The sequence below is a fragment of the Neomonachus schauinslandi genome, chromosome 6 (genome assembly GCF_002201575.2).
Source record: "Neomonachus schauinslandi chromosome 6, ASM220157v2, whole genome shotgun sequence".
NCBI classification, from domain to species: domain Eukaryota; kingdom Metazoa; phylum Chordata; class Mammalia; order Carnivora; family Phocidae; genus Neomonachus; species Neomonachus schauinslandi.
The window spans coordinates 43,995,132-44,015,263 of record NC_058408.1 but is presented as its reverse complement, the minus strand read 5'-3'; the positions used below and the strand labels follow the sequence as shown (position 1 = coordinate 44,015,263).

General features: G+C 38.0%; 1 protein-coding gene across 4 annotated transcripts in view; it reads right to left on the bottom strand.

The window, feature by feature from the left end:
- Positions 1-20,132, bottom strand: part of RGL1 (ral guanine nucleotide dissociation stimulator like 1) — a 158,664-nt gene that overhangs the window by 68,572 nt on the left and 69,960 nt on the right. For all 4 annotated transcript variants that reach the window (XM_044916384.1, XM_044916386.1, XM_021682581.2 and 1 more), the window contains one exon: positions 16,464-16,672. In XM_044916384.1, coding sequence (XP_044772319.1) covers positions 16,464-16,672 — 209 coding nt within the window. The remainder of the gene's footprint in view (positions 1-16,463; positions 16,673-20,132) is intronic.

Genomic DNA, 20,132 nt, shown 5'->3' with positions numbered 1-20,132 from the left:
AGAAAGAAAGAAAGAAAGAAAGAAAGAAAGAAAGAAAGAAAGAAAGAGAAAGAAAGAAAAGCTACTTCACAGAAACATTTTTATCTCATCTCAAGAGAAGAAAGCTAACCTGGTTATAACCTGAGGTGAAGTCTTTTTTTTTTTTTTTAAGATTTTATTTATTTATTTGACAGAGAGAGACACAGCGAGAGAGGGAACACAGGCAGGGGGAGTGGGAGAGGAAGAAGCAGGCTTCCTGCCGAGCAGGGAGCCCGATGTGGGGCTCGATCCCAGGACCCTGGGATCATGACCTGAGCCGAAGGCAGACGCTTAACGACTGAACCACCCAGGCGCCCCTGAGGTGAAGTCTTCAACAGCATCCCTTCAGGGTCTACTTCACAGAACCATCACTACCAGCCCAGAAAGCTAGGGTTCTACAGTCACCACAGGTTCCCACAGAGAATTCCCACAGTGCTTCTGGGTGAAAGTTGGGTCCATTTGGCAAAAATAAACAAGGATTCACCAAAGACTGCCAAGCCAGAAAGGAAGAGAACTTATTTTCATTTTCCCTCAAGTGATTATGGTTGGGCGTAATTCTAAAACTGTACCAAATGAAATTTTTCTGGTTAACCTAAAGCAGTGGTGTCGTCACAGAGACAGAAGAGTAACAGTGTTTGTCTTGTTGAGGCTAAGCCCTGTCCTTTGTTTCTGCCATGCTTCCCAGGGCTGAGTGAGCCATGGCTCATCAGGGCATGATGTTCTGGACAGAACAAAGGTGAAGGTGAATCAACACCTGACCTTCAGCTTCCTTGAGCAGCCTGGGGCATCAGATTTTTGGAGTCAATCTCCCTGACAAGAATTCTCTGTTTTTAACAAATTGTGAACTTCTCCAACAGACCAAAAATTTTATTGATGTTGTATTAGTTTTCCATTGCTGCCATAACAAATTATTACAGACTCAGTGGCTTAAACAACACGAAGGTCAGAAGTTCAACACATGAGGGCACCTGGGTAGCTCAGTTGGTTAAGCAACTGCCTTCGGCTCAGGTCGTGATTCTGGAGTCCTGGGATCAAGTCCCACATTGGGCTCCCCGCTCAGCGCGGAGTCTGCTTCTCCCTCTGACCCTCCCCCCTCTCATGCTCTCTCTCTCCCATTCTCTCTCTCAGGTAAATAAATAAAATCTTAAAAAAAAAAAAAAAAGAAGTCCAACACATGGTATCAGCATGACTGTGTTCCTTTCTAGAGGCTCTAGGAGAGAATCCATTTAATTGCTTTTTCTAGCTTCTAGAGGCTGCCCATACTTGGCCTATTGTCCCCTTCTTCCATCTTCAAAGCCAGCCACACAGCATCTCTCTGATCCTGTTTCCATCCTCACCTCTTTTCCTCTGATTCTCTTTCACCTCCACCTTTCACTTTTTTTTATTAAAGATTTTATTTATTTATTTGACAGAGAGAGAGACAGCGAGAGAGAGCACAAGCAGGGGGAGTGGCAGGCAGAGGGAGAGGGAGAAGCAGGCTCCCCGCTGAGCCAGGAGCCTGACACGGGGCTCAATCCCAGGACCCTGGGATCATGACTTGAGCTGAAGGCAGACGCTTAACCAACTGAGCCACCCAGATGCCCTTCCACCTTTCACTTTTAAGGACCCTTGTGATTACATTGAACCCACTCAGATAATCCACAATAATCTCCTTATTTTAAGGTCAGCTAATTAGCAACCTTAATTCTACTTTGCCTGAAACCCAACATATTCATATTTCAGGGATTAATACTGGACATCTTGGGGGGGGGGGCATTATTCTGCCTGCCATGGATGGTTATGTAGGTTATTATAAATGTTATATCTTTTATCATTTTATGAGCTAAACTGTTTTTCTCCACCTGATAAAGCATGAACCAGCAAGAGCATGGGACCTTTCATGAGGATGTGCCTTATAAAAGTTTTCAATGCTCTTTTCAATGTTAGAAGCACTGATACCAAAAGATTCTCACAGCCCTTGTCATAATCCTCTTTTCTATCAGCAAATATTTTTATCTTCCTAATAGTCACAATAAATAAGATATGAGTCCAATTTATCTTTCAACAAACTGCCTTTTTTTTTTTTTTTTCTAAACTCATAACATCTACACCATCCAAGAGTTTTCTTGCCTGTGGGGTCATCAACACTCAAACCTAGAGAAAATCTATTTAAACTTATCTGATATAAAACAAATCTAAGAAATAGCTTTCATTTTCTAAGAAATTCTCACCCTAGCAGGATATCCAGTATGTCTGCATTTTAAGCTGGAAAAGGAAACAAAGGAATGTTATGATTTCCTGAAAGCTTTCCCACTATATGAACATGATGAGCATCCTGGAGCCAACTGACCAATAAATCTCAACTTTTTCATGGATTCTAGGACAAAAGACTCAATAAGTGAACCACTCTATTTGTTTCCACTTGATTTTGTAGTGAGCTGGAGAGGGGAATTACTAAAATAAATGTAGAGAATGGTACATCATTATTTTGACAAACTTTTCTATGTAAGTGATAGAAGTTAGATATAAGTACATTTCAGAAGCAAAGGTGTAGGAAAAAATCACATTATGAGTTTAATAGTAACATTTAATACACATGTTACTACTGTGAGAGACCAGCAACTGGAGTTGACTTATGGTTACCACTGTAAGATGCTGTGAGGCCCTAGTCTAAGGAGGTTAGATTCCAGTATCTGCTCCCAAGAGTTCTCTGTTCATAACCCTCTGTCCTTGGACCTGAAAGAATAGAGGGAAGATATTAGAAACTCTGCCTCCCACTAAAAGAGAAGGAAGTAATGAAACCTCATGAGCAATGCATGCAAGCACAAATCTAGGAAAACTGGGCAAGTGCATAGTTCCATTCCAGAACTAAATTTCAAAATTATTTTAAAATGAGGTTTAACATCTCAAAAAATCTCAAAATGCTTACCCAGCTACTCATGCTAAGAAATCATTTGAGAGCTGAATGTATTTGTGTTACGAGCTTTTGAAAGGATGTTTACTATGACCACCTCACAGTTCCCAGGGGCAACAAAGATTTTTTTGAAAAGTGTACATTCGCTCAATAAAATGAGAAGAAAGCCACAAAGAGGTAGAAAATATTTTCAAAAGACATATATTATAAAGATTTTTATCCAAAATATACAAAAACTCCTAAAATTCAACAGTAAGAAATTGAACAACATGATTAAAAAATGGGCAGAAAAGAACTTCCAGTTTCCAGTCCAGCAGGAGCTTACAAGTAGCCACTCCATCCTAACAACAAGAGAAAAGCTGATTAAACTGGAAAATGAACAACTATTCTTAGATCCATCAGAAAAGTGAGTTCACAGGGCAAACCACTGTTCCTCATAACTGAAGAGCAGACAGGCAGATACAAAGAATCACAACTTGTCCGAGCAGAAATTCCATGGAAACCAGTGCCAGGGTAGGAAAACCTGAACTGTAATTACTGAATTGCTGGAGGCTCAGTGAGGACAAGACTAAGAAAGATAAACTACGGGAGACCCAGTCACAGATGTACTGCCACACTTTTGTGAGTTTTACCTCTAGGAGGCTGACCAGGTTCCCACAGTAAATATCAGAGAAAAATCTCCTGGTACAGGGGCACCTGGGTGGCTCAGTCAGTTAAGCATCTGGCTTCGGTTCAGGTCATGATCTTGGGGTCCTGGCATCAAGCCTCATGTCAGGCTCCCTCCTCAGTGGGGAGTCTGCTTCTCCCTCTCCCTCTGCCCCCTCCCCTGTGATCATGCTCTCTCTGTCAAATAAATAAATAAAATCTTAAAAAAAAATGTCTCCTGGTACTTCTAGCTAGGGAAAGTGAAAAGGAACCATCTTGAAATACACCAGAGTATTCTGTTCTTCTTAAGAACACCTGCTCTCAAGACAAACTATTTTACCAGAGCTTAATCTACCCAGGGAAAGGAAAATGCCTGCTTTAGCCTCTTCTAGCCTTCCATGTCAGGGAAGGGAAATACCCATCTTGAGGCCCACCCTGGCCATCCTTTCACTAAGGGTGAAGGGGGAGAAAAAACAACTAAGAAACACTGGTGAAGTTCACAGTCCAGGGCCACGGGTTCACCATTAGACTGAAACCTAACCATAGGATCACAGAAAGCTTCCCTTCCCCCTACATTTCAAGTACATCAGGAACAACCAATTTCCTTTTACTGGGTACATCATATCCACCTTTCACCAAAATATTACAAGACATGCTAAAAGGCAAAACAAAACAAAACAAAACAATCAAACACATTGTGAAGAAACTGGACAAGCATCAGAACCAGAGTCAGATACAGCAGGAATGGCAGAAATCAGATTGGGAATTTTTTAAAACTATGATTAACTTGTTAAGGAAAAAGTAGACCATATACAAGGATAGATAATATAAGCAGAGAAATGGAAATAAAGGATAAGAAAGAAATGCTAGAAATCAAAAATATTGTAATAGAAATGAAGAATGCCTTTTAGGGACCCATTAGTAGATTCTGTAGAGAAAGAATCTCTACACTTAAGAATATGAAAATAGATACTTCTAAAACTGAGAAGCAAACAAACAAACACAAATACACAAAAACAAATTAAAAATCCTCCCCAAAAGAACAGAATATCAAGCATTACGGGACAATTACAAAAGGTATAACATATCTGTAATGGGAATACCAGAAGGAGAGGAAACAGAAACAATATCTAAGGAATAAAGAAGAAAAAATGAATGAGAATTTCCCCAAATTAATGTCAGACACAAAACCACAAATTCAAGAAGCTCAAAGAAGGGCACCTGGGTGGCTCAGACGGTTAAGTGGCTGCCTTTGGCTCAGGTCATGATCCCAGGGTCCTGGGATTGAGTCCCACATCGGGCTCCTTGCTCAACACAGAGCCTGCCTCTCCCTCTGCCTGCCTGCCACTCCCCCTGCTTATGCTCTCTCTCTCTCACTCTCTCTGTGTCAAATAAATAAACAAAATCTTTAAAAAAAAAAAAAAAAGAAGAAGCTCAAAGAATATCAAGAAAGATAAATGCCCAAAACACTACACCATGGCATATCATGTTCAAACTTCGGAAAATCAAAAACAGGAAAAAACCTTGAAAAAAGTACAGCAAACAAAACAAAACAAGAACACCTTACCTATAAAGAGCAAAAACCAGAATTATATCCAAGTTCTTCTCAGAAGCTATGCAAGCAAGAAGAGAGTGAAGTGAAATACCTAAAATGTTGACAGAAAAACCCGCCAACCTGGAATTCTGTACTCTTCAAAATTATACTTCAAAAGTAAAGGAGAAATAAAGACTTTCTCAAATAAACAAAAACGAAAATCAAGGGAATTTTTAGCCAGTAGACCTGCCTTGGAAGAAACGTTTAAAAAAGTTCCTCAGAGAGAAGGAATATGATATAGGTCAGAAATTCATATCTACATCAAATTCACAGAAGAATAAATAGACAGGGGCACCTGGGTGGCTCAGCCATTAAGCGTCTGCCTTCAGCTCAGGTCATGATCCCAGGGTCCTGGGATCGAGTCCCGCATCGGGCTCCCTGCTCGGCGGAAAGCCTGCTTCTCCCTCTCCCACTCCCCCTGCTTGTGTTCCCTCTCTCGCTGTGTCTCTCTCTGTCAAATAAATAAATAAAATCTTTAAAAAAAGAAAAGAATAAATAGACAATCTGAATAGGCCTATATTTGTTAAATAAACTGAATCAATAATCAATAACCTTCCAAAACAGAAATACTAGGTCCAGATGGGTTCCCTGGTAAGTTCTACCAAACATTTAAGGAAGAAATTATACTGATTCTCTACAACATCTTTCAGAAGATAGGATCAGAGGGACTACTTCCTAACTCATTCTATAAGGCAAGTACTAACCTGATACCAAAAACAGACAAAGATATTATCAGAAGACTACAGACCAATATCTCCCATGAATATAGATGCAAAAATCTCAAAAGAAAAAAGCAAATTAAATCCAACAATGTAAACAAATAATTATACACCATAACCAAGTTGGATTTATTCCAAGTATACAAAACAGGTTCAACATTTGAAAATCAGTTCATGTAATCCATAACATCAATAGTTAATGAAGAAAAATCACATGATCATATCAATAGATACAGAAAAGGTATATGACAAAATCAAACACTCATTCATGATAAAACTCTCAACAGACCAAGAATAGGGAAAAATTTCCTCAACTTGATAAATAACATCTACAAAAATCTACAGGTAACATCATACTTAACAATGAGAAACTCAAAGCTTTCCCACTCACATCAGGAACAAAGCAAGATGTCCCCTCTCACCACTGCGTTTAAACATTGTTCTGGAAATCCTAGCTAATACAAAAAGCAAAAACAAAAAACAAGAAAAGGAAATAAAGGGAAAACAGATTGAGAAGAAGGAAATAAAACCATCTCTGTTTGCAGATAACATGATTATCTATGTGGAAAATCTGAAAAAAAAAAAAAATCAACCAAAAACTCTGGGAACTAATAAGTGATTACAGTAAGATTGCAGAATACAAGGTTAACCTACAAAAGTTAATTGCTTTCCTATATACTAGCAATGAACAAGTGGAATTTGAAATTAAAAACACATAAACCCTTCACATTAGCACCGTCCCCAAAATGAAATATTATGTATAAATCTTTAAAAAAATGTAAAAGATTTATATGAGCTAAACTACAAAACCCTTATGAAAGATATCAAAGAAGAACTAAATAGAGAAATGTTCCATGTTCATGAATGGGAAGACTCAATACTGTCAAAATGTCAGTTCTTCTCAACTTGATCTATAAATTCAATGCACGCTCAACCAAAATCCCAGCAAGTTATTTTGTGGATATTGACAAATGGATTTTAAAGTTTATTTGGAGAGGCAAAAGACCCAGAATAACCAACTCAATTTTGAAACAGAACAAAGTCATAGGATTGATGCTACCTGATTTCAAGACTTGCTGTATAAAGCTACAGTAATCAAGACTGTACAGTACTGGTGAAAACAGATAAATAGATCAATGAAGCAGAATAGAGAATCCAAAAATAGACCCACATGAATACAGTCAACTGATCTTCGACAAAGGAGCAAAAGCAATACAATGGAGCAAAGACAGTCTTTTCAACAAATGATGAGTGATAGAACAACTGAATATTCACATGCAAAAAAAATGAAATCTAGATACAGACCTTATACCTTTCACAAAATTCAACTCACAGACCTAAATGTAAAACATGAAACTATAAAACTTCTAGACGGTAACATAGGACAAGACTTAGATGATCTTGGGTATGTCCTTTTCTTTTTTTTTTTTTAAAGATTTTATTTGTAAGTAATCTCTGTACCTAATGTGGGGCTCAAACCCACAATCCCTAGAGATCAAGAGTTGCATGCTCCACTGACTGAGACAGCCAGGCGCTGCAACGATGTCCTTTTAAATACAACAGCAAAGGCACAAATCATGAAAGAAAATATTGGTAAGCTGGATGTCATTAAAATTAAAAACTTCTGCACTGCAAAAGACAATGTTAAGAAATGAGAAGACAAGCCACAGACTTGGAGAAAACATTTGCAAAACTCACATCTGATAAAGGACTGTTATCCAAAATATACAAAGAACTCTAAAAACTCAACAATAAGAAAACAAACAACACAATTAAAAAATGGGCAAAAGACCTAAATAGACAAATTGCCAAAGAAGATAAACAGATGAGAAATACGCACATGAAAAGATATCATATGTCATTATGGAACTGCAAATCTAAAATACAATGAGATACCATTACACACCTATCAGAACGGCCAAAATCTAAAACACTGACAATACCAAATACTGACAAGGATGTGGAGCAACAGGAACTCTTGTTGACTGGGGTGGGAAAGCATCCACTTTGAAAGACAGTTTAGCAATTTCTTACAAAACTAAACACACTCTTCCCCCATGATCTAGCATCTTTGCTCCTTGATATTTACCCAAAGGAGCCAAAAACTTAGATCTGCACAAAAACCTATAGATGGATGTTTATAGCACTTTTATTTTATTTTATTTTATTTTATCATTTAATTGCCAAAACTTAGAAACAACCAAGATGCCCTTCAGTAGCTGAATAAATAGACTGTGGTACATTCAGACAATGGAATATTATTTGGCACTAAAAAGAAATGAGCTATTAAGCCATGAAAAGACATGGAGGAGCCTTAATTGCATGCTACTAAGTGAAAGAAGCCAATCTGAAAAGGCTACATACTGAACGATTCCAACCATGTGACATTCTGGAAAAGGCAAAACTATGGGGGTAGTAAAAAAAATCAGTGATTGCCAGGGATTGGGGTGGGGAGAGGGAGAGATGAATAGGCAGAGCACAGAGGATTTTTAGGGCAGTGATACTATTCTGTATGATACTATAATGATGGATACATGTCATTATACATTTGTCCGAACGCACAGAATGTACAATACCAAGTGTGAACCCTAACTTAACTATGGACCTTGGTTGATAATGACGTGTCTGTCAATGACTGTAACAAATGTACCACTGTAGTGTGGGATGTTGATAGTGGGGGCATGTGTGGGGGCAGGAGGTATGCGGGAACTCACGGTACTTTCCACAGTTTTGCTATGAACCTTAAATTCTATTAAAAAAGTCTTTCTTTTTAAAGTACATATTGAGCCCTCACTGCCTTGACAGTAATGGTACAAGTCTTTAGATTTATTTGTCTGTCCCACTAAATGGAGGCAGACGCTGGGTAATGTTCACGGTTGTACCTTCCAATGTGAGTGCTCATAATAGGCATGAATAATATATAAACCATTATTTATCCATTGGACAGGTAGTTCCTAAGCACCTACTGCCAGGTACCATTCCTAAGGATACAGCCATGAACAGGATATGCATGGTCACTAAGTGGGGGAGTAGGGGAGACAGTCAAGAAATAAGCAAGATAAATAGGGACGCCTGGGTGGCTCAGTGGTTAAGCGTCTGCCTTTGGCTCAGGTCATGATCCCAGGGTCCTGGGATCGAGTCCCGCATCGGGCTCCCTGCTCTGCGGGGAGCCTGCTTCTCCCTCTGCCTCTGTCTCTCTCTCTCTCTGTCTCTCATGAATAAATAAATAAAAAATCTTAAAAAAAAAAAAAAGCAAGATAAATAAAAAAGGGAATTTCCAATAGTAGAAAGTTCCATGAAGAAAGAAAAACTAACAGTAATTTCCTAAGCACTTAATATTTGCCAGCCACTATACTAAGAACTTAATATTTCAAGCTTAAACCTCATAATAACTCTGTAAGTATTAGGGTTATTTTTCATTCTAACGTTATAGATACAGAAATTGAAGCTAGTAAGATAAAGTAACTTGCCCAATGTTGCAGAGCGAGTAAGAAGTGCAAAACTGTAATCAAATCCATTTTCTCACTCCTGAGCTCATGCTCTAAACCATTACACTCTATTCATTACATGAATCTCATGACTAAAAGAAAGACAGAAAAACTGCTTTTCCCATAAATATCGTAAAACTCTGAAAGGAAACAGAAGCATATTTGGCACTTATGACAAAGTCTGTGGAAATAAATAAAACATTTTCAAGCTTTATATTAAGTTTTAATTCCAGTTAGTTAACATAGAGTGTTATGGTAGTTTAAGGTGTACAATATAGTGACTCATCATTTCCATACAACACCCTGTGCTCGTCCCAAGTGCACGCCTTCATCCCCACCGCCTATTTCACCCATCACCCCCCCCCCCCCCCCCCCCCCCCCATCACTTTCTTCTCTACAATTAAGTCTGTATGTTGATTTGTCTCTCTCTCTCATTTTTTCCCTTTGTTTGTTTTGCTTCTCAAATTTTACATATGAGTGAAATCATATGGTATGTGTCTTTCTCTGACTGACTTATTTTGTCAAGCTTTATAGTTGATCGACTCTTGTCTGTGCTGTGGAGGAACTGGTTTCACTCAGCAAGGTCAGCTCCATTCTTGCTGGTTATTGGTACAGCATCTTTTACATAGGAAGATGTTACTACTCCAGGTGTCATAATGTATGGGTTTAAGATTACTATCTCCATAGTGATAATATATTTGCAGAAATTCTCCCAAGCTTTCTCATTTACTATACCCCTGTCCTCCAAGAAGGGTCCTCGTTGGGAAGTAGCAGATTCAGGTCAGTGGATTTGGCCTGAGCACATCAAATAAACAGAAATACTCTAGACACTCAGACCCAATAGTGACCTTGATGGTCCATGACCTATTTAACCACCCTACTTTGCTGGCCAACATCCAGTTTTGTTTGGGTAATATCCATCTCCCAAATCCTCTCTTAATTGTCTCTGTGATAGACTCTAGTTCCTATGTCCCAAGGATTGTACAAATTTTGATTATACACATTTATTTGTATAGTGATTTAATGTTACTTTTCCCCCATTAGCTATTAAATATGAAGAGTACAGGAGTCATGAACAGTTTGTCCACCATTATATACACAGCACCTTGTACAGTAAAGTACATGGTACATATTAAACATCTGGTAACTATCATTTGAACAGATGAACAAATAGGAATATTGATGTCCAAGTGAATTTTTCACAACTACATGAAGAGAGTAATGTAGTTTCCAAGGAAAGTCAATTGAGTATAGCTGAGGGGGATCCCCAAATCACCCTTTTAAAATGGCAAAAACAGATCATGGGAAGTAATATGGTATGCTTGGAAAAAGATTCCAACTCAGAAAGAGGTAAGTTTTAATTCCAGCTCTGCCACTTACTGATTCAATGTTTCTGAGCCTCAGTTTTCTTATCTGTAAACATGGAAGTAATGTAATGATAAATAAACTGAGATGAAGTCTGTGAAAATACATGGCAAGAAAACATAGAAAGAAGAGATAAGTTCAGAGACCCCCTGAATTAGTCTCCTCTCTGGGACCTAAGCAAGCAAATTTAAGTCAGATTGGTCTTGAAGTATAATGTTTATGGATGCCTTTAACCTTTATCCTCTCCAAAAGTCCTCCACTGGGAGAATTCACTTGAAATGAAGGGGTACTTCAGATGTGCTCAGTTCTTTCCAAACTATGAACTGAGTGCCCACAGTGGCTTAGCAAAAGTTTCTGGAGACACATTCACCCCTATTCTGCTTGTCCCTGGCATTCTGATTACTTCTGATATGAAGGATATTGATTAGAGAAAGACAGAATGATCAAGAAATGGCCCAAAATGACAGGTGTCTAAAGAAAAATCTAGGTATGTGTATAAACATTTCATGGTCCTCAGTGAGGATCACTAGTTGAAGTAGGCTTCTCCTTACATTTGAGGTTGGGTATTTTCAGTGGGACCTAACTCCCTTACTTTTTTTTAATGGTATGGTGGGAAGAATATATGTTAAGTGGAATGTATATTTGAAGTTAAGAGAAAATAAAATCTCAAAGCATTAACACAAACAGCTGAGCCACAATTCAAAACTTTCTCTTAGGTTAAAAGGAAGTCAATGAGCCCTAGAATTAACTGAGCCATGGTGACAAGCACAGAAAAATAGGATTCCTGGTGAACCTCTGATAACCCCAAGCAAGAGAAAAAGCAAACACATGGAATTAGCTATATATGACTTCAAACCACTGTCTATTGGTCAGTCACAAACACTCATATTAGCAGAATGAAAAAAGTGTAAAAAGATTTTTTTTAACCACATAAAGTTCCATACAAGAAAAGTCACAGGATTGGAAGTCTTAAGGAAAATCAAAGCTTGACTTCAAATAAGCTTTCCTCAACAACAAAAAACAAATAAGCTTTCCTCTGGGGGTAAATAAAGACTGCAGCATCTGCCTTCAATCCATTCTTGACTGGTTAGGATTAGCACATCCTATAATAACTTCTCAGTGTTGATTTCACAAAAGATAAGCAATCTACTATTAAGAAACCAAGAGAAATCATAAAAAACTTACATCAGAGACTCACAAACAACCCTACCACGATTTACTAACAAGAAAAGAGTATATCAAATTTATCTTCAGAGAAGGTAGGTTTGTGCAATTTAATTGCTTACCTCCCAATTACAGACATTAAAACTCCCAACAAGCAATTTAAGAACCCAGTGTTCCACAGTATCTGCATTTTGGTTAAAATTAAACAAAGATTAACATCTGGCCACAAGACCTAAGTAAGTAGGAAATGGGAGAAAGAAATATTCATGTTGGAGTTTGTACATACCATGGACAAATCAAATTTCCACAGAGGAAGCAAAATAAATGAGATTTATTTCTCCGAACTTCTACAGAACATGTTAAGAGTTTCATTTTTACACCATCTGAAGTGGTTGCCTACTTGTTTTATGAGTGTAAGCCTTATCTTTTGCAGTAAAATAATTAGTTCTCAGGGGGTAGATTCAGGTTTTTGCAGAGCATATGGAATTTGAAGGGCCCTCTCTAAGAAAAAGAATACAAAATTGTGAATACAAATTATGTAAGAGAGTATTGCAAGTAAGTGAATGACCCTGGAGGTTAAGTACCAACAGCTTCACAGTAAATTCACCACAAGGGTGAGAACCAACCAAGTCTTCTCTTTCTGTTTCACGCAAATGCTGTCTTGCAGAGTATTGGGTATTTTATAGGCATTCAGTGCTTGTTGATTCCACTCATTTCAGAGGCAAGCAAAGGATAGGAATATGAGATGAAATTTAAGGCCAAGCCATGGCCCATCCAAACAGGTCAAGATAAATCTTAACTCTTTTGTTCAGTTATACCTTAAATGATAGTTTGAACTAAATTGAATTTGAATTCTGAATTCAAATTATGAATTTGAATTCATGCTGATTGTGTTATTTATTAACTGTCATCCAGTTAATCTTTTAAAAATCCAAAAATGTGTATCTCCTATAATAGAACAAAGAAAAGATTTTAAAAATCATCAAATAAAAGCTGGATGTACATGAGTCAGACTAAACACTCTAGTTCCTGTGTGTATGCCCACTACTTAGGATGAACAGCTGGATTCATGTGCACTCCTTTACTGACTGTGGACATCTGTGGCCTATTATCAGTAGAGTTGCCCCATAAGTAGAAGAGGTTGCCAATTCCAAAGGAAAACTTGTAGGAGTTTTTGATGGGTTGACCTATTTCCCCATACTGTTGGCCAACCATATACTGCATATACTGCATCCTTTATATACACATGAAATAGCAAAAAGAAAATTCATGTAATTCTCCAAGTTCTACTTATAGGTGTGAGATACTATACAAGCAAACAAACCATGAAAGAAATGACTCACTAATCCCACGGGTTCATACTCCAAGCTTAACATTTTAAGTGCTGCCATGCAAAAAACTACAGAACTTTCTATCTATGCTGAAGTCCAGAGTTATCATGTCCAGATCAATGCATGATAAAGGACAGATAGACATTTTGTCAATGTTCCTGTATATGAACATATGAATAACCATCAGTCCAAATGATGTTACTCTGCCTTGCATCTATTGAGGAAAATACCTTGAGAAGAACTCACTGTTACCAATAACCTTAATCACATTGGAATAGAACTTTATTATTAAAGGCCTTACTTAAGACTGATAGATATGACTGCATAAAAAATTGCTTTAAATGTCTCCATGAAAAATATTAATAAACAACTTTTATTTTTTTAATATTTATTTGAGAGAGAGCACATGAGTGAGCATGGGAGGGAAGGGCAGAGGGAGAGAGAAACTTAAGCAGACTCTGAGAACCAAGAGTCCAACACCCAACCAACTGAGCCACCCAGGTGACCCATTAATAAACAACTTTTAAAACCAAGGGACAGGGTCACCTGGGTAGCTCAGTCAGTTAAGCATCTGCCTTCAGCTCAGGTCATGATCCCGAGGTCCTGGGATCTAGCTCTGCATCGGACTCCCTGCTCAGCAGGAAACCTGCTTGCTTTTCCCTCTAAGTCGCCTCCCTGCTCCCTAATCTCCCCTCTCTGCTCATGCTCTATCTCTCTCTTTCTCTTAAATAAATAAATGAATAAATGAATTAATAAATAAAATAAATAAAACCAAGGGACTGATTAGGAAAAATATTTCTAACATGATAGGCAAAAAACGAATTTCATAATATTAAAGAATTATAATCAGATGATCAATAATTAGATGACAGTATTTCAAAACAAAAATAAGAAAAGGATATGAACAGACATAAACAGAAAACACAAATGCCCAGTAAATGTTTTAAAGATGCTAAACCTCACTCACAAATGTAAGAAACATAAACTTAAAAACAATGAGCTATTCTTCAATGGACAGATCATGATAGAGATGGTTTCAATGGCAGAGGTGAAAACATCCATAGTTCACAAGGGTGTGGGGAAAGTGAAGGAACAGGCAACTCTCATTTTCTGTGACAGGAATGTGGCTGATACAGCTTTCTGGAGGGTGATTTAGCAACACCTTTCACATTTTAAAATGTTTATATATTTTATCCCATTGATCACTCTTCTATAAAATTATCCTATAGAATTCTCAAAGATATATATTCAAAGACACTCTTTGCAGCATTGTTTAAAAATTTAAAAAACAAATTAAAAAATTAGAGAGAGCTTAACTGTCCATCCATAGAATAATCTATTCAATAAATACTATAAGGCCACTAAAAAGAATATGGTAATCCATCTATATGTGATTTTGAAATAACAATATCTTACATTTCTTGAGCTTTCAATATGCCAGCCACTATTCTAGGCTTTTTGCATATGTTAATTCTCTTAATGAATAAAAAATCTCTAAGACGGGGCACCTGGGTGGCTCAGTCATTTGAGCGTCAGACTCTTGGTTTTGGCTCAGGTCATGATCTCAGGGTCATGAGATTGAGCCCCACGGTGGTCTCTGGGCTCACCGGGGAGTCTGCTTGAGATTCTCTCTCCCTCTCCCTCTGCCCCTCCCCTGACTTGTGTTCTCTAGTAAAATAAATAAATCTTTAAAAAAATATCTCCAAGACAGATAAGTTAAAAAAAAAAAAACAAAGTTGCAGAACAGACTGTGTACTATGATTCTATTTATATCATATAAAAAATAATATTTTTAACAAATATCAAATATGAACAAATATTATATATATTTATATAAGTGTATATGTGTGTATATATATGTATATATGCCCAGAAAAATTGGGGAAGAATACAAAAGGAATGGTCTACAGTGATTACCTAGGAGGAGTGGGACTTGGGGGAAAAGAAAATGTTTACTTTCATAATTTTCTGAATTGTTTGAACTTTTCACTATATATATGGATTACTTCTATTTTTTAAAAGATTTTATTTATTTATTTGAGAGAGACAGACAGACATAGTGACAGAGATAGCGAGAGAGAGCACAAGCAGGGGGAGAGGGAAAGAGAGAGAGGGAGTAGCAGGCTCCCTGCTGTGGGGTTTGATCCCAGGACCCTGGGATCATGACCTGTCCAAAGGCAGACACTTAACCGAATGAGCCACCCAAGGGCCTCTATTACTTCTATTTTTAAAATGTTAATACGTGTTATCTGCTTAACTAGATTATGGTCTATTTAATTTTTTTCTTTCTACTTCTATAATTTTTTTAAAAACCTAATAAAAGATATTTGGGAAAACGTAGCAATATGAGAAAACATGAATGTTTCTTTTTATACCCTTCTATGAGCACATGAGCATATAATACTTTCAAAATTTTTTAAAAACCTAGCTAAAAGTCAGCATTCAACTACTCCAAGAAAAACATCCTATCTCATTTCCTCTCTTATGCAGGAAACCCCAGAATATAAGGATTTAGATGAGAACTCTCATGTCTCTAGAACAATTGTCTGACTGGTGGCTTTCTTCCTTCCAGTATCAAGTCAATTTAATAATAATTTATTAAAAGGTCAAACTTAATTATAAATAAAGCAAAAATGAGGGGGAAAATATAATTATCATTGTGTGAATTATAATATACACTGCTCTGCTATATGTAACATGTGACTTAACAACATAACCTGAGGATAATATTTATGTGCACGTCCATAAAGCAGTCGATGCGCAGTAATTATTAATAATATCATCACCATCATTATTGAAGCTACCATCCATTAGCTTTTTCCTATGGGTCTAATACTGAACTCCATGCTTCACATATATTAGCATATTTAATTCTCCCAGCAACCCCATAAGATTCCTGGTTACTGATTATTTACTAGAATAATATAAAATTATTAACATATGGAGAAAATTTTAGGGTGGCAAATAGTAAACTGAAACCCATACTCAACTGAGTCTAGATTTATAGCATGTACTCCTAAATACTTTATAGATTTTTTATAAGGTATTTCTACCAGAAATAAACCATAAAGTGGCTCCTGAATGGCCTTTGTGCCACTTGTTCCAAAAGCTATTCCTTCCAGTTAATCCTTTCTCATGCATCCCACTCGGCATACTGAGTGCAGGTGAATCCGAAACGCACGCCTTCCCTCTGCAGAAAGCTTTTCTCGTGTTTCTCTCATCTCGCAAACTCTGTTAGAGTCTTACCTGTCCAGCAGCAGTTCGAGCACCTCTTTAGTGGAGGCAAAGCCTCTGTATGTTGACAGGAAGATGCTGATATAGGTAAAGTCATTGTCTCCAAAAGCCGTCAGCAGGTTCTCCACCAGCTTCTCCAAGGTGCCGGCTTTGATGGTCCTGATCTTACAGGTTTCATACTGACTGACTGTATGTCCTGGAGGCAGCTGGTCCCCTTCAACCTGTACAATAAATTCATGATTAGGATCAGGCGAAATGGCTCCCCAAAGTAAAACCAAGAACACTGGAACGGTTGAAACATAACCTGTCACGTTTTCTCTGCTCTTATTTCATTTCCCTACAAGCCATGTAAGGCAATTCTCTTACCTCAGTGTAGCAGAGCGAGGTGGTGGGGGGGAGGGGGGTGTTACTTTACTTCATGGTGCTTACACTTGCTTCTATTTGATCCCCTGTCAAGAACCTGGTTGCTGGCCTAAAGAGGATGTTTCCCTTTGACCCCAGAATCAAGCTCAGCAGAAGTTAATCGATCATTTCCTTTGTATTGTTCCATGGTGAGCTGTCAAACTCACCCTTTTTTTTTTCTTATGTTATGTTAATCACCATACATCATTAGTTTTTGACGTAGTGTTCCATGATTCATTGATGTCAAACTCATTCTTAAAGACCACTCCTACAGTGGTGTGCTGGAGCTGACGCATACTGGCTTTGAAGAGGTGAGATTTTTAGGATTTGTGTGAGCCAGCTGACATGTTACTAGGCTGTTAGATTTTTAGGATTTGTGTGAGCCAGCTGACATGTTACTAGGCTGAAAGACCAGTCTTGGTAGGAGTATGATCCCCATGGAAATCTCTGGAGATCTGACCATGGTCTGATATTCTTCAACCCACAAGAAGCAACAGCCTTCCTGATTCAGTATCATCAGCAATCAAGGGAATTGACCCAGAAGTGGCTGGACTAAGGAGCCCTGGGCTAATCTCTGGGGAGTGGTGGAAAGGGTGTGTGGGTATATGACCCCTGCCTCCTGGGGACTTGCAACGAATAAGAAAAGACATGGGCTCCTGAGAGGTAGCTATTACATGAGAACGACACTGTGGATGGTATTGGCAGGTATAACCGCCCCTTGGGAGACATAGAACTTACCAACTGATTATGGATAAGATATGCAAAGCTTAAAATTGAGTCTGAGGGAAGAGAATTAAACTGAAGAACAACAGGAATGTACCTTACCTCCTGCCATAAATCTCTGCCTTACAAATTCTATAGAGATGCAGTTTTCAGCTTAACTTGTCCTTCACAGGCACGAAGACAACCTACTAAGAGGATCTTTTTCTAAAGCAAACCATCACTGTCAATGAGGCAAACAATCACCAGGTGGTTTTTCACAATGGTAAGTTTGAATTGTTGCATATCAGATTTTCCTAAACTGAAATAGCAGAAATAGCCAGATGTGTGAAAATCGAGGAAGAGGAGCAAAGAAGAGAGAACCGGATCTCTAAATGATGACCCTGCACTCACGAAGCCTCACGTTGGCTTTTTCTTCACCTGGCCTGTCAGATGTTCAACCACTGGAAGGAAATTAGCTGTCAAGACTGCTTCCAGTAGGACCAAAGTGGTGGCTATCACTTTCAGAAAAGGGTGAGGGTAGCTCAATGTCATGATGTCTAAATGCTAACGGGAATGAATAGTAAGACTCCACCTTCCACAGTGGATGACTTTATTTATTTATTTCCTTCTTGAAGGATACTTTGACTTTACTAAGGGGAGGGATCTGGTTCAGGCAAAATACCAAACATTTCTGTAGGCCTCTTTGGCCTGTTGACTCAGATCATGGCCTAATAACTGTCCTTTATCACTCTGTACATAGTTTTAAAACAGGCCTAATAGTATCCGTCTGTCCTCCCAGGAGTGTCAATCCACTTTAAGCAGAAACAATAAATGGAAAGGATATATGGCTTCAAAGTCTAATTACTTTTTTACTAGTTAGTACAGTGTTGCCCTACATGGGTGCTGTAAACACGAGTTCTAAAACAAAAGGTCCTGTGGCCAAGTTTGGGAACTCCAGAGTAAAACAAAGTCAAATACAGTTCTTTACTGCAGATTTGTCTTTAACATGCTAACGTGTTATGAAACTCTAAGACAAGGATATGATACATGATCCTTCCAAATGGACTTCCCTTTATTTTCACGGCATCTTGCAGACCATCAGAATGAACATACTTTGGAAAACGTTAGCTTAGTAAGTCACTGTAATGCATTTAAACCATATTTCACTTTTGCCACTTTTCACTTAAAAAAAAAAGACATGAGGGGTGCCTGGGTGGCTCAGTCGTTAAACATCTGCCTTCGGCTTAGGTCATGATCCCAGGGTCCTGGGATCGAGCCCCGCATCGGTCTCCCGGGAAGCCTGCTTCTCCCTCTCCCACTCCCCCTGCTTGTGTTCCCTCTCTCGCTGTGTCTCTCTCTGTCAAATAAATAAAATCTTAAAAAAAAAAAGACATGATAAAATACAATAATGTTAATTTTTATCTTCCAACATCCCTATCCATTTGACCTGTTTCTTAATACCAAAATGTAGGGATGTTTTCTATGTTTTACTTTGTCACTTCAAAAGAGCTGGTTCCAGAAAAATGATCAGCCTGATAATATTAAAAAGTAGTTAAAAAACATGCTTCGATGTCAAATGTTAACATCAACATTGAAAGGCATCGCTTCTCATTCTTGAGGGATATTCAAGCTCTAATTCTAAATCAAGTTTCTTTACCTTGTGACACTGTTTCCTCACCAAACAGTCTTGTAATTTGAGGATTCTTATTTTACTCACCATGCAAATCCCGCTTTAAATCTTTTCTTTATTGAAAGCGAAAACGACTTAAAAGAACTAATTTTTCTCTGAGCACCAATGTAGCCAAAAATTCAAACACAGAGAAAAATACTTGTCAAAGGACCTGATGAAGGGGGTCCCCTTTCCTGCCAGAAAGCAGATTTGGCAGGAAGCCAAGTCTCTCCCTTGGGAATGGAGTCCTGCTACTCATTAACCCAGTCACTTCCTTTGGTCCTTCTTTTCCTCTGGAAAAAAGGATCTCTATATGCATGCCTGATCCCCATACCTCCCTGTAATGGTTTTTGTTCCTCAGTGTTTGCATCTGTACATTAGGAAGAACCATGTTTGAGCTAACAGAATAGCTCATAAAATACTTTGATTATTTAGATGTTAAAAATTATTCTCTAAGTGCGATGAGTGAGCATGAATGACAATATCAAATGAAGTATGGGAATTGCTCTGGTGCCTACAATCATTTTCACAAAAATTCACAACGCGTGCTAAGGTGTCAGGCACTCGCTTCATGTCATGTTCTGCACATTTGCTAAGCACCCTAATATCAACTTGCTAGAGCAGAGGGAAGGTTTCTGAAGACGACTTCTAATTTACCAACCCTCAAATAGAGTACATTTTTGTGAAACAGAAATTTTGAAATTATCTGCTTATTCCTGGAATTACATGGAAATAAAATTATATAAAAGTGAAACAGAAAACCTAAATCTGCTGTATGATTCACACTGGAGAAGCTAAAATCTTCATTTAATTTTTGTAGCAAAATATCCACTAGCTACAGGACCCTTTCAAGAGACTTTAGGATCTGTTTTTATATGTAGTATCTCAATACCTTTGAATTCTAGTTT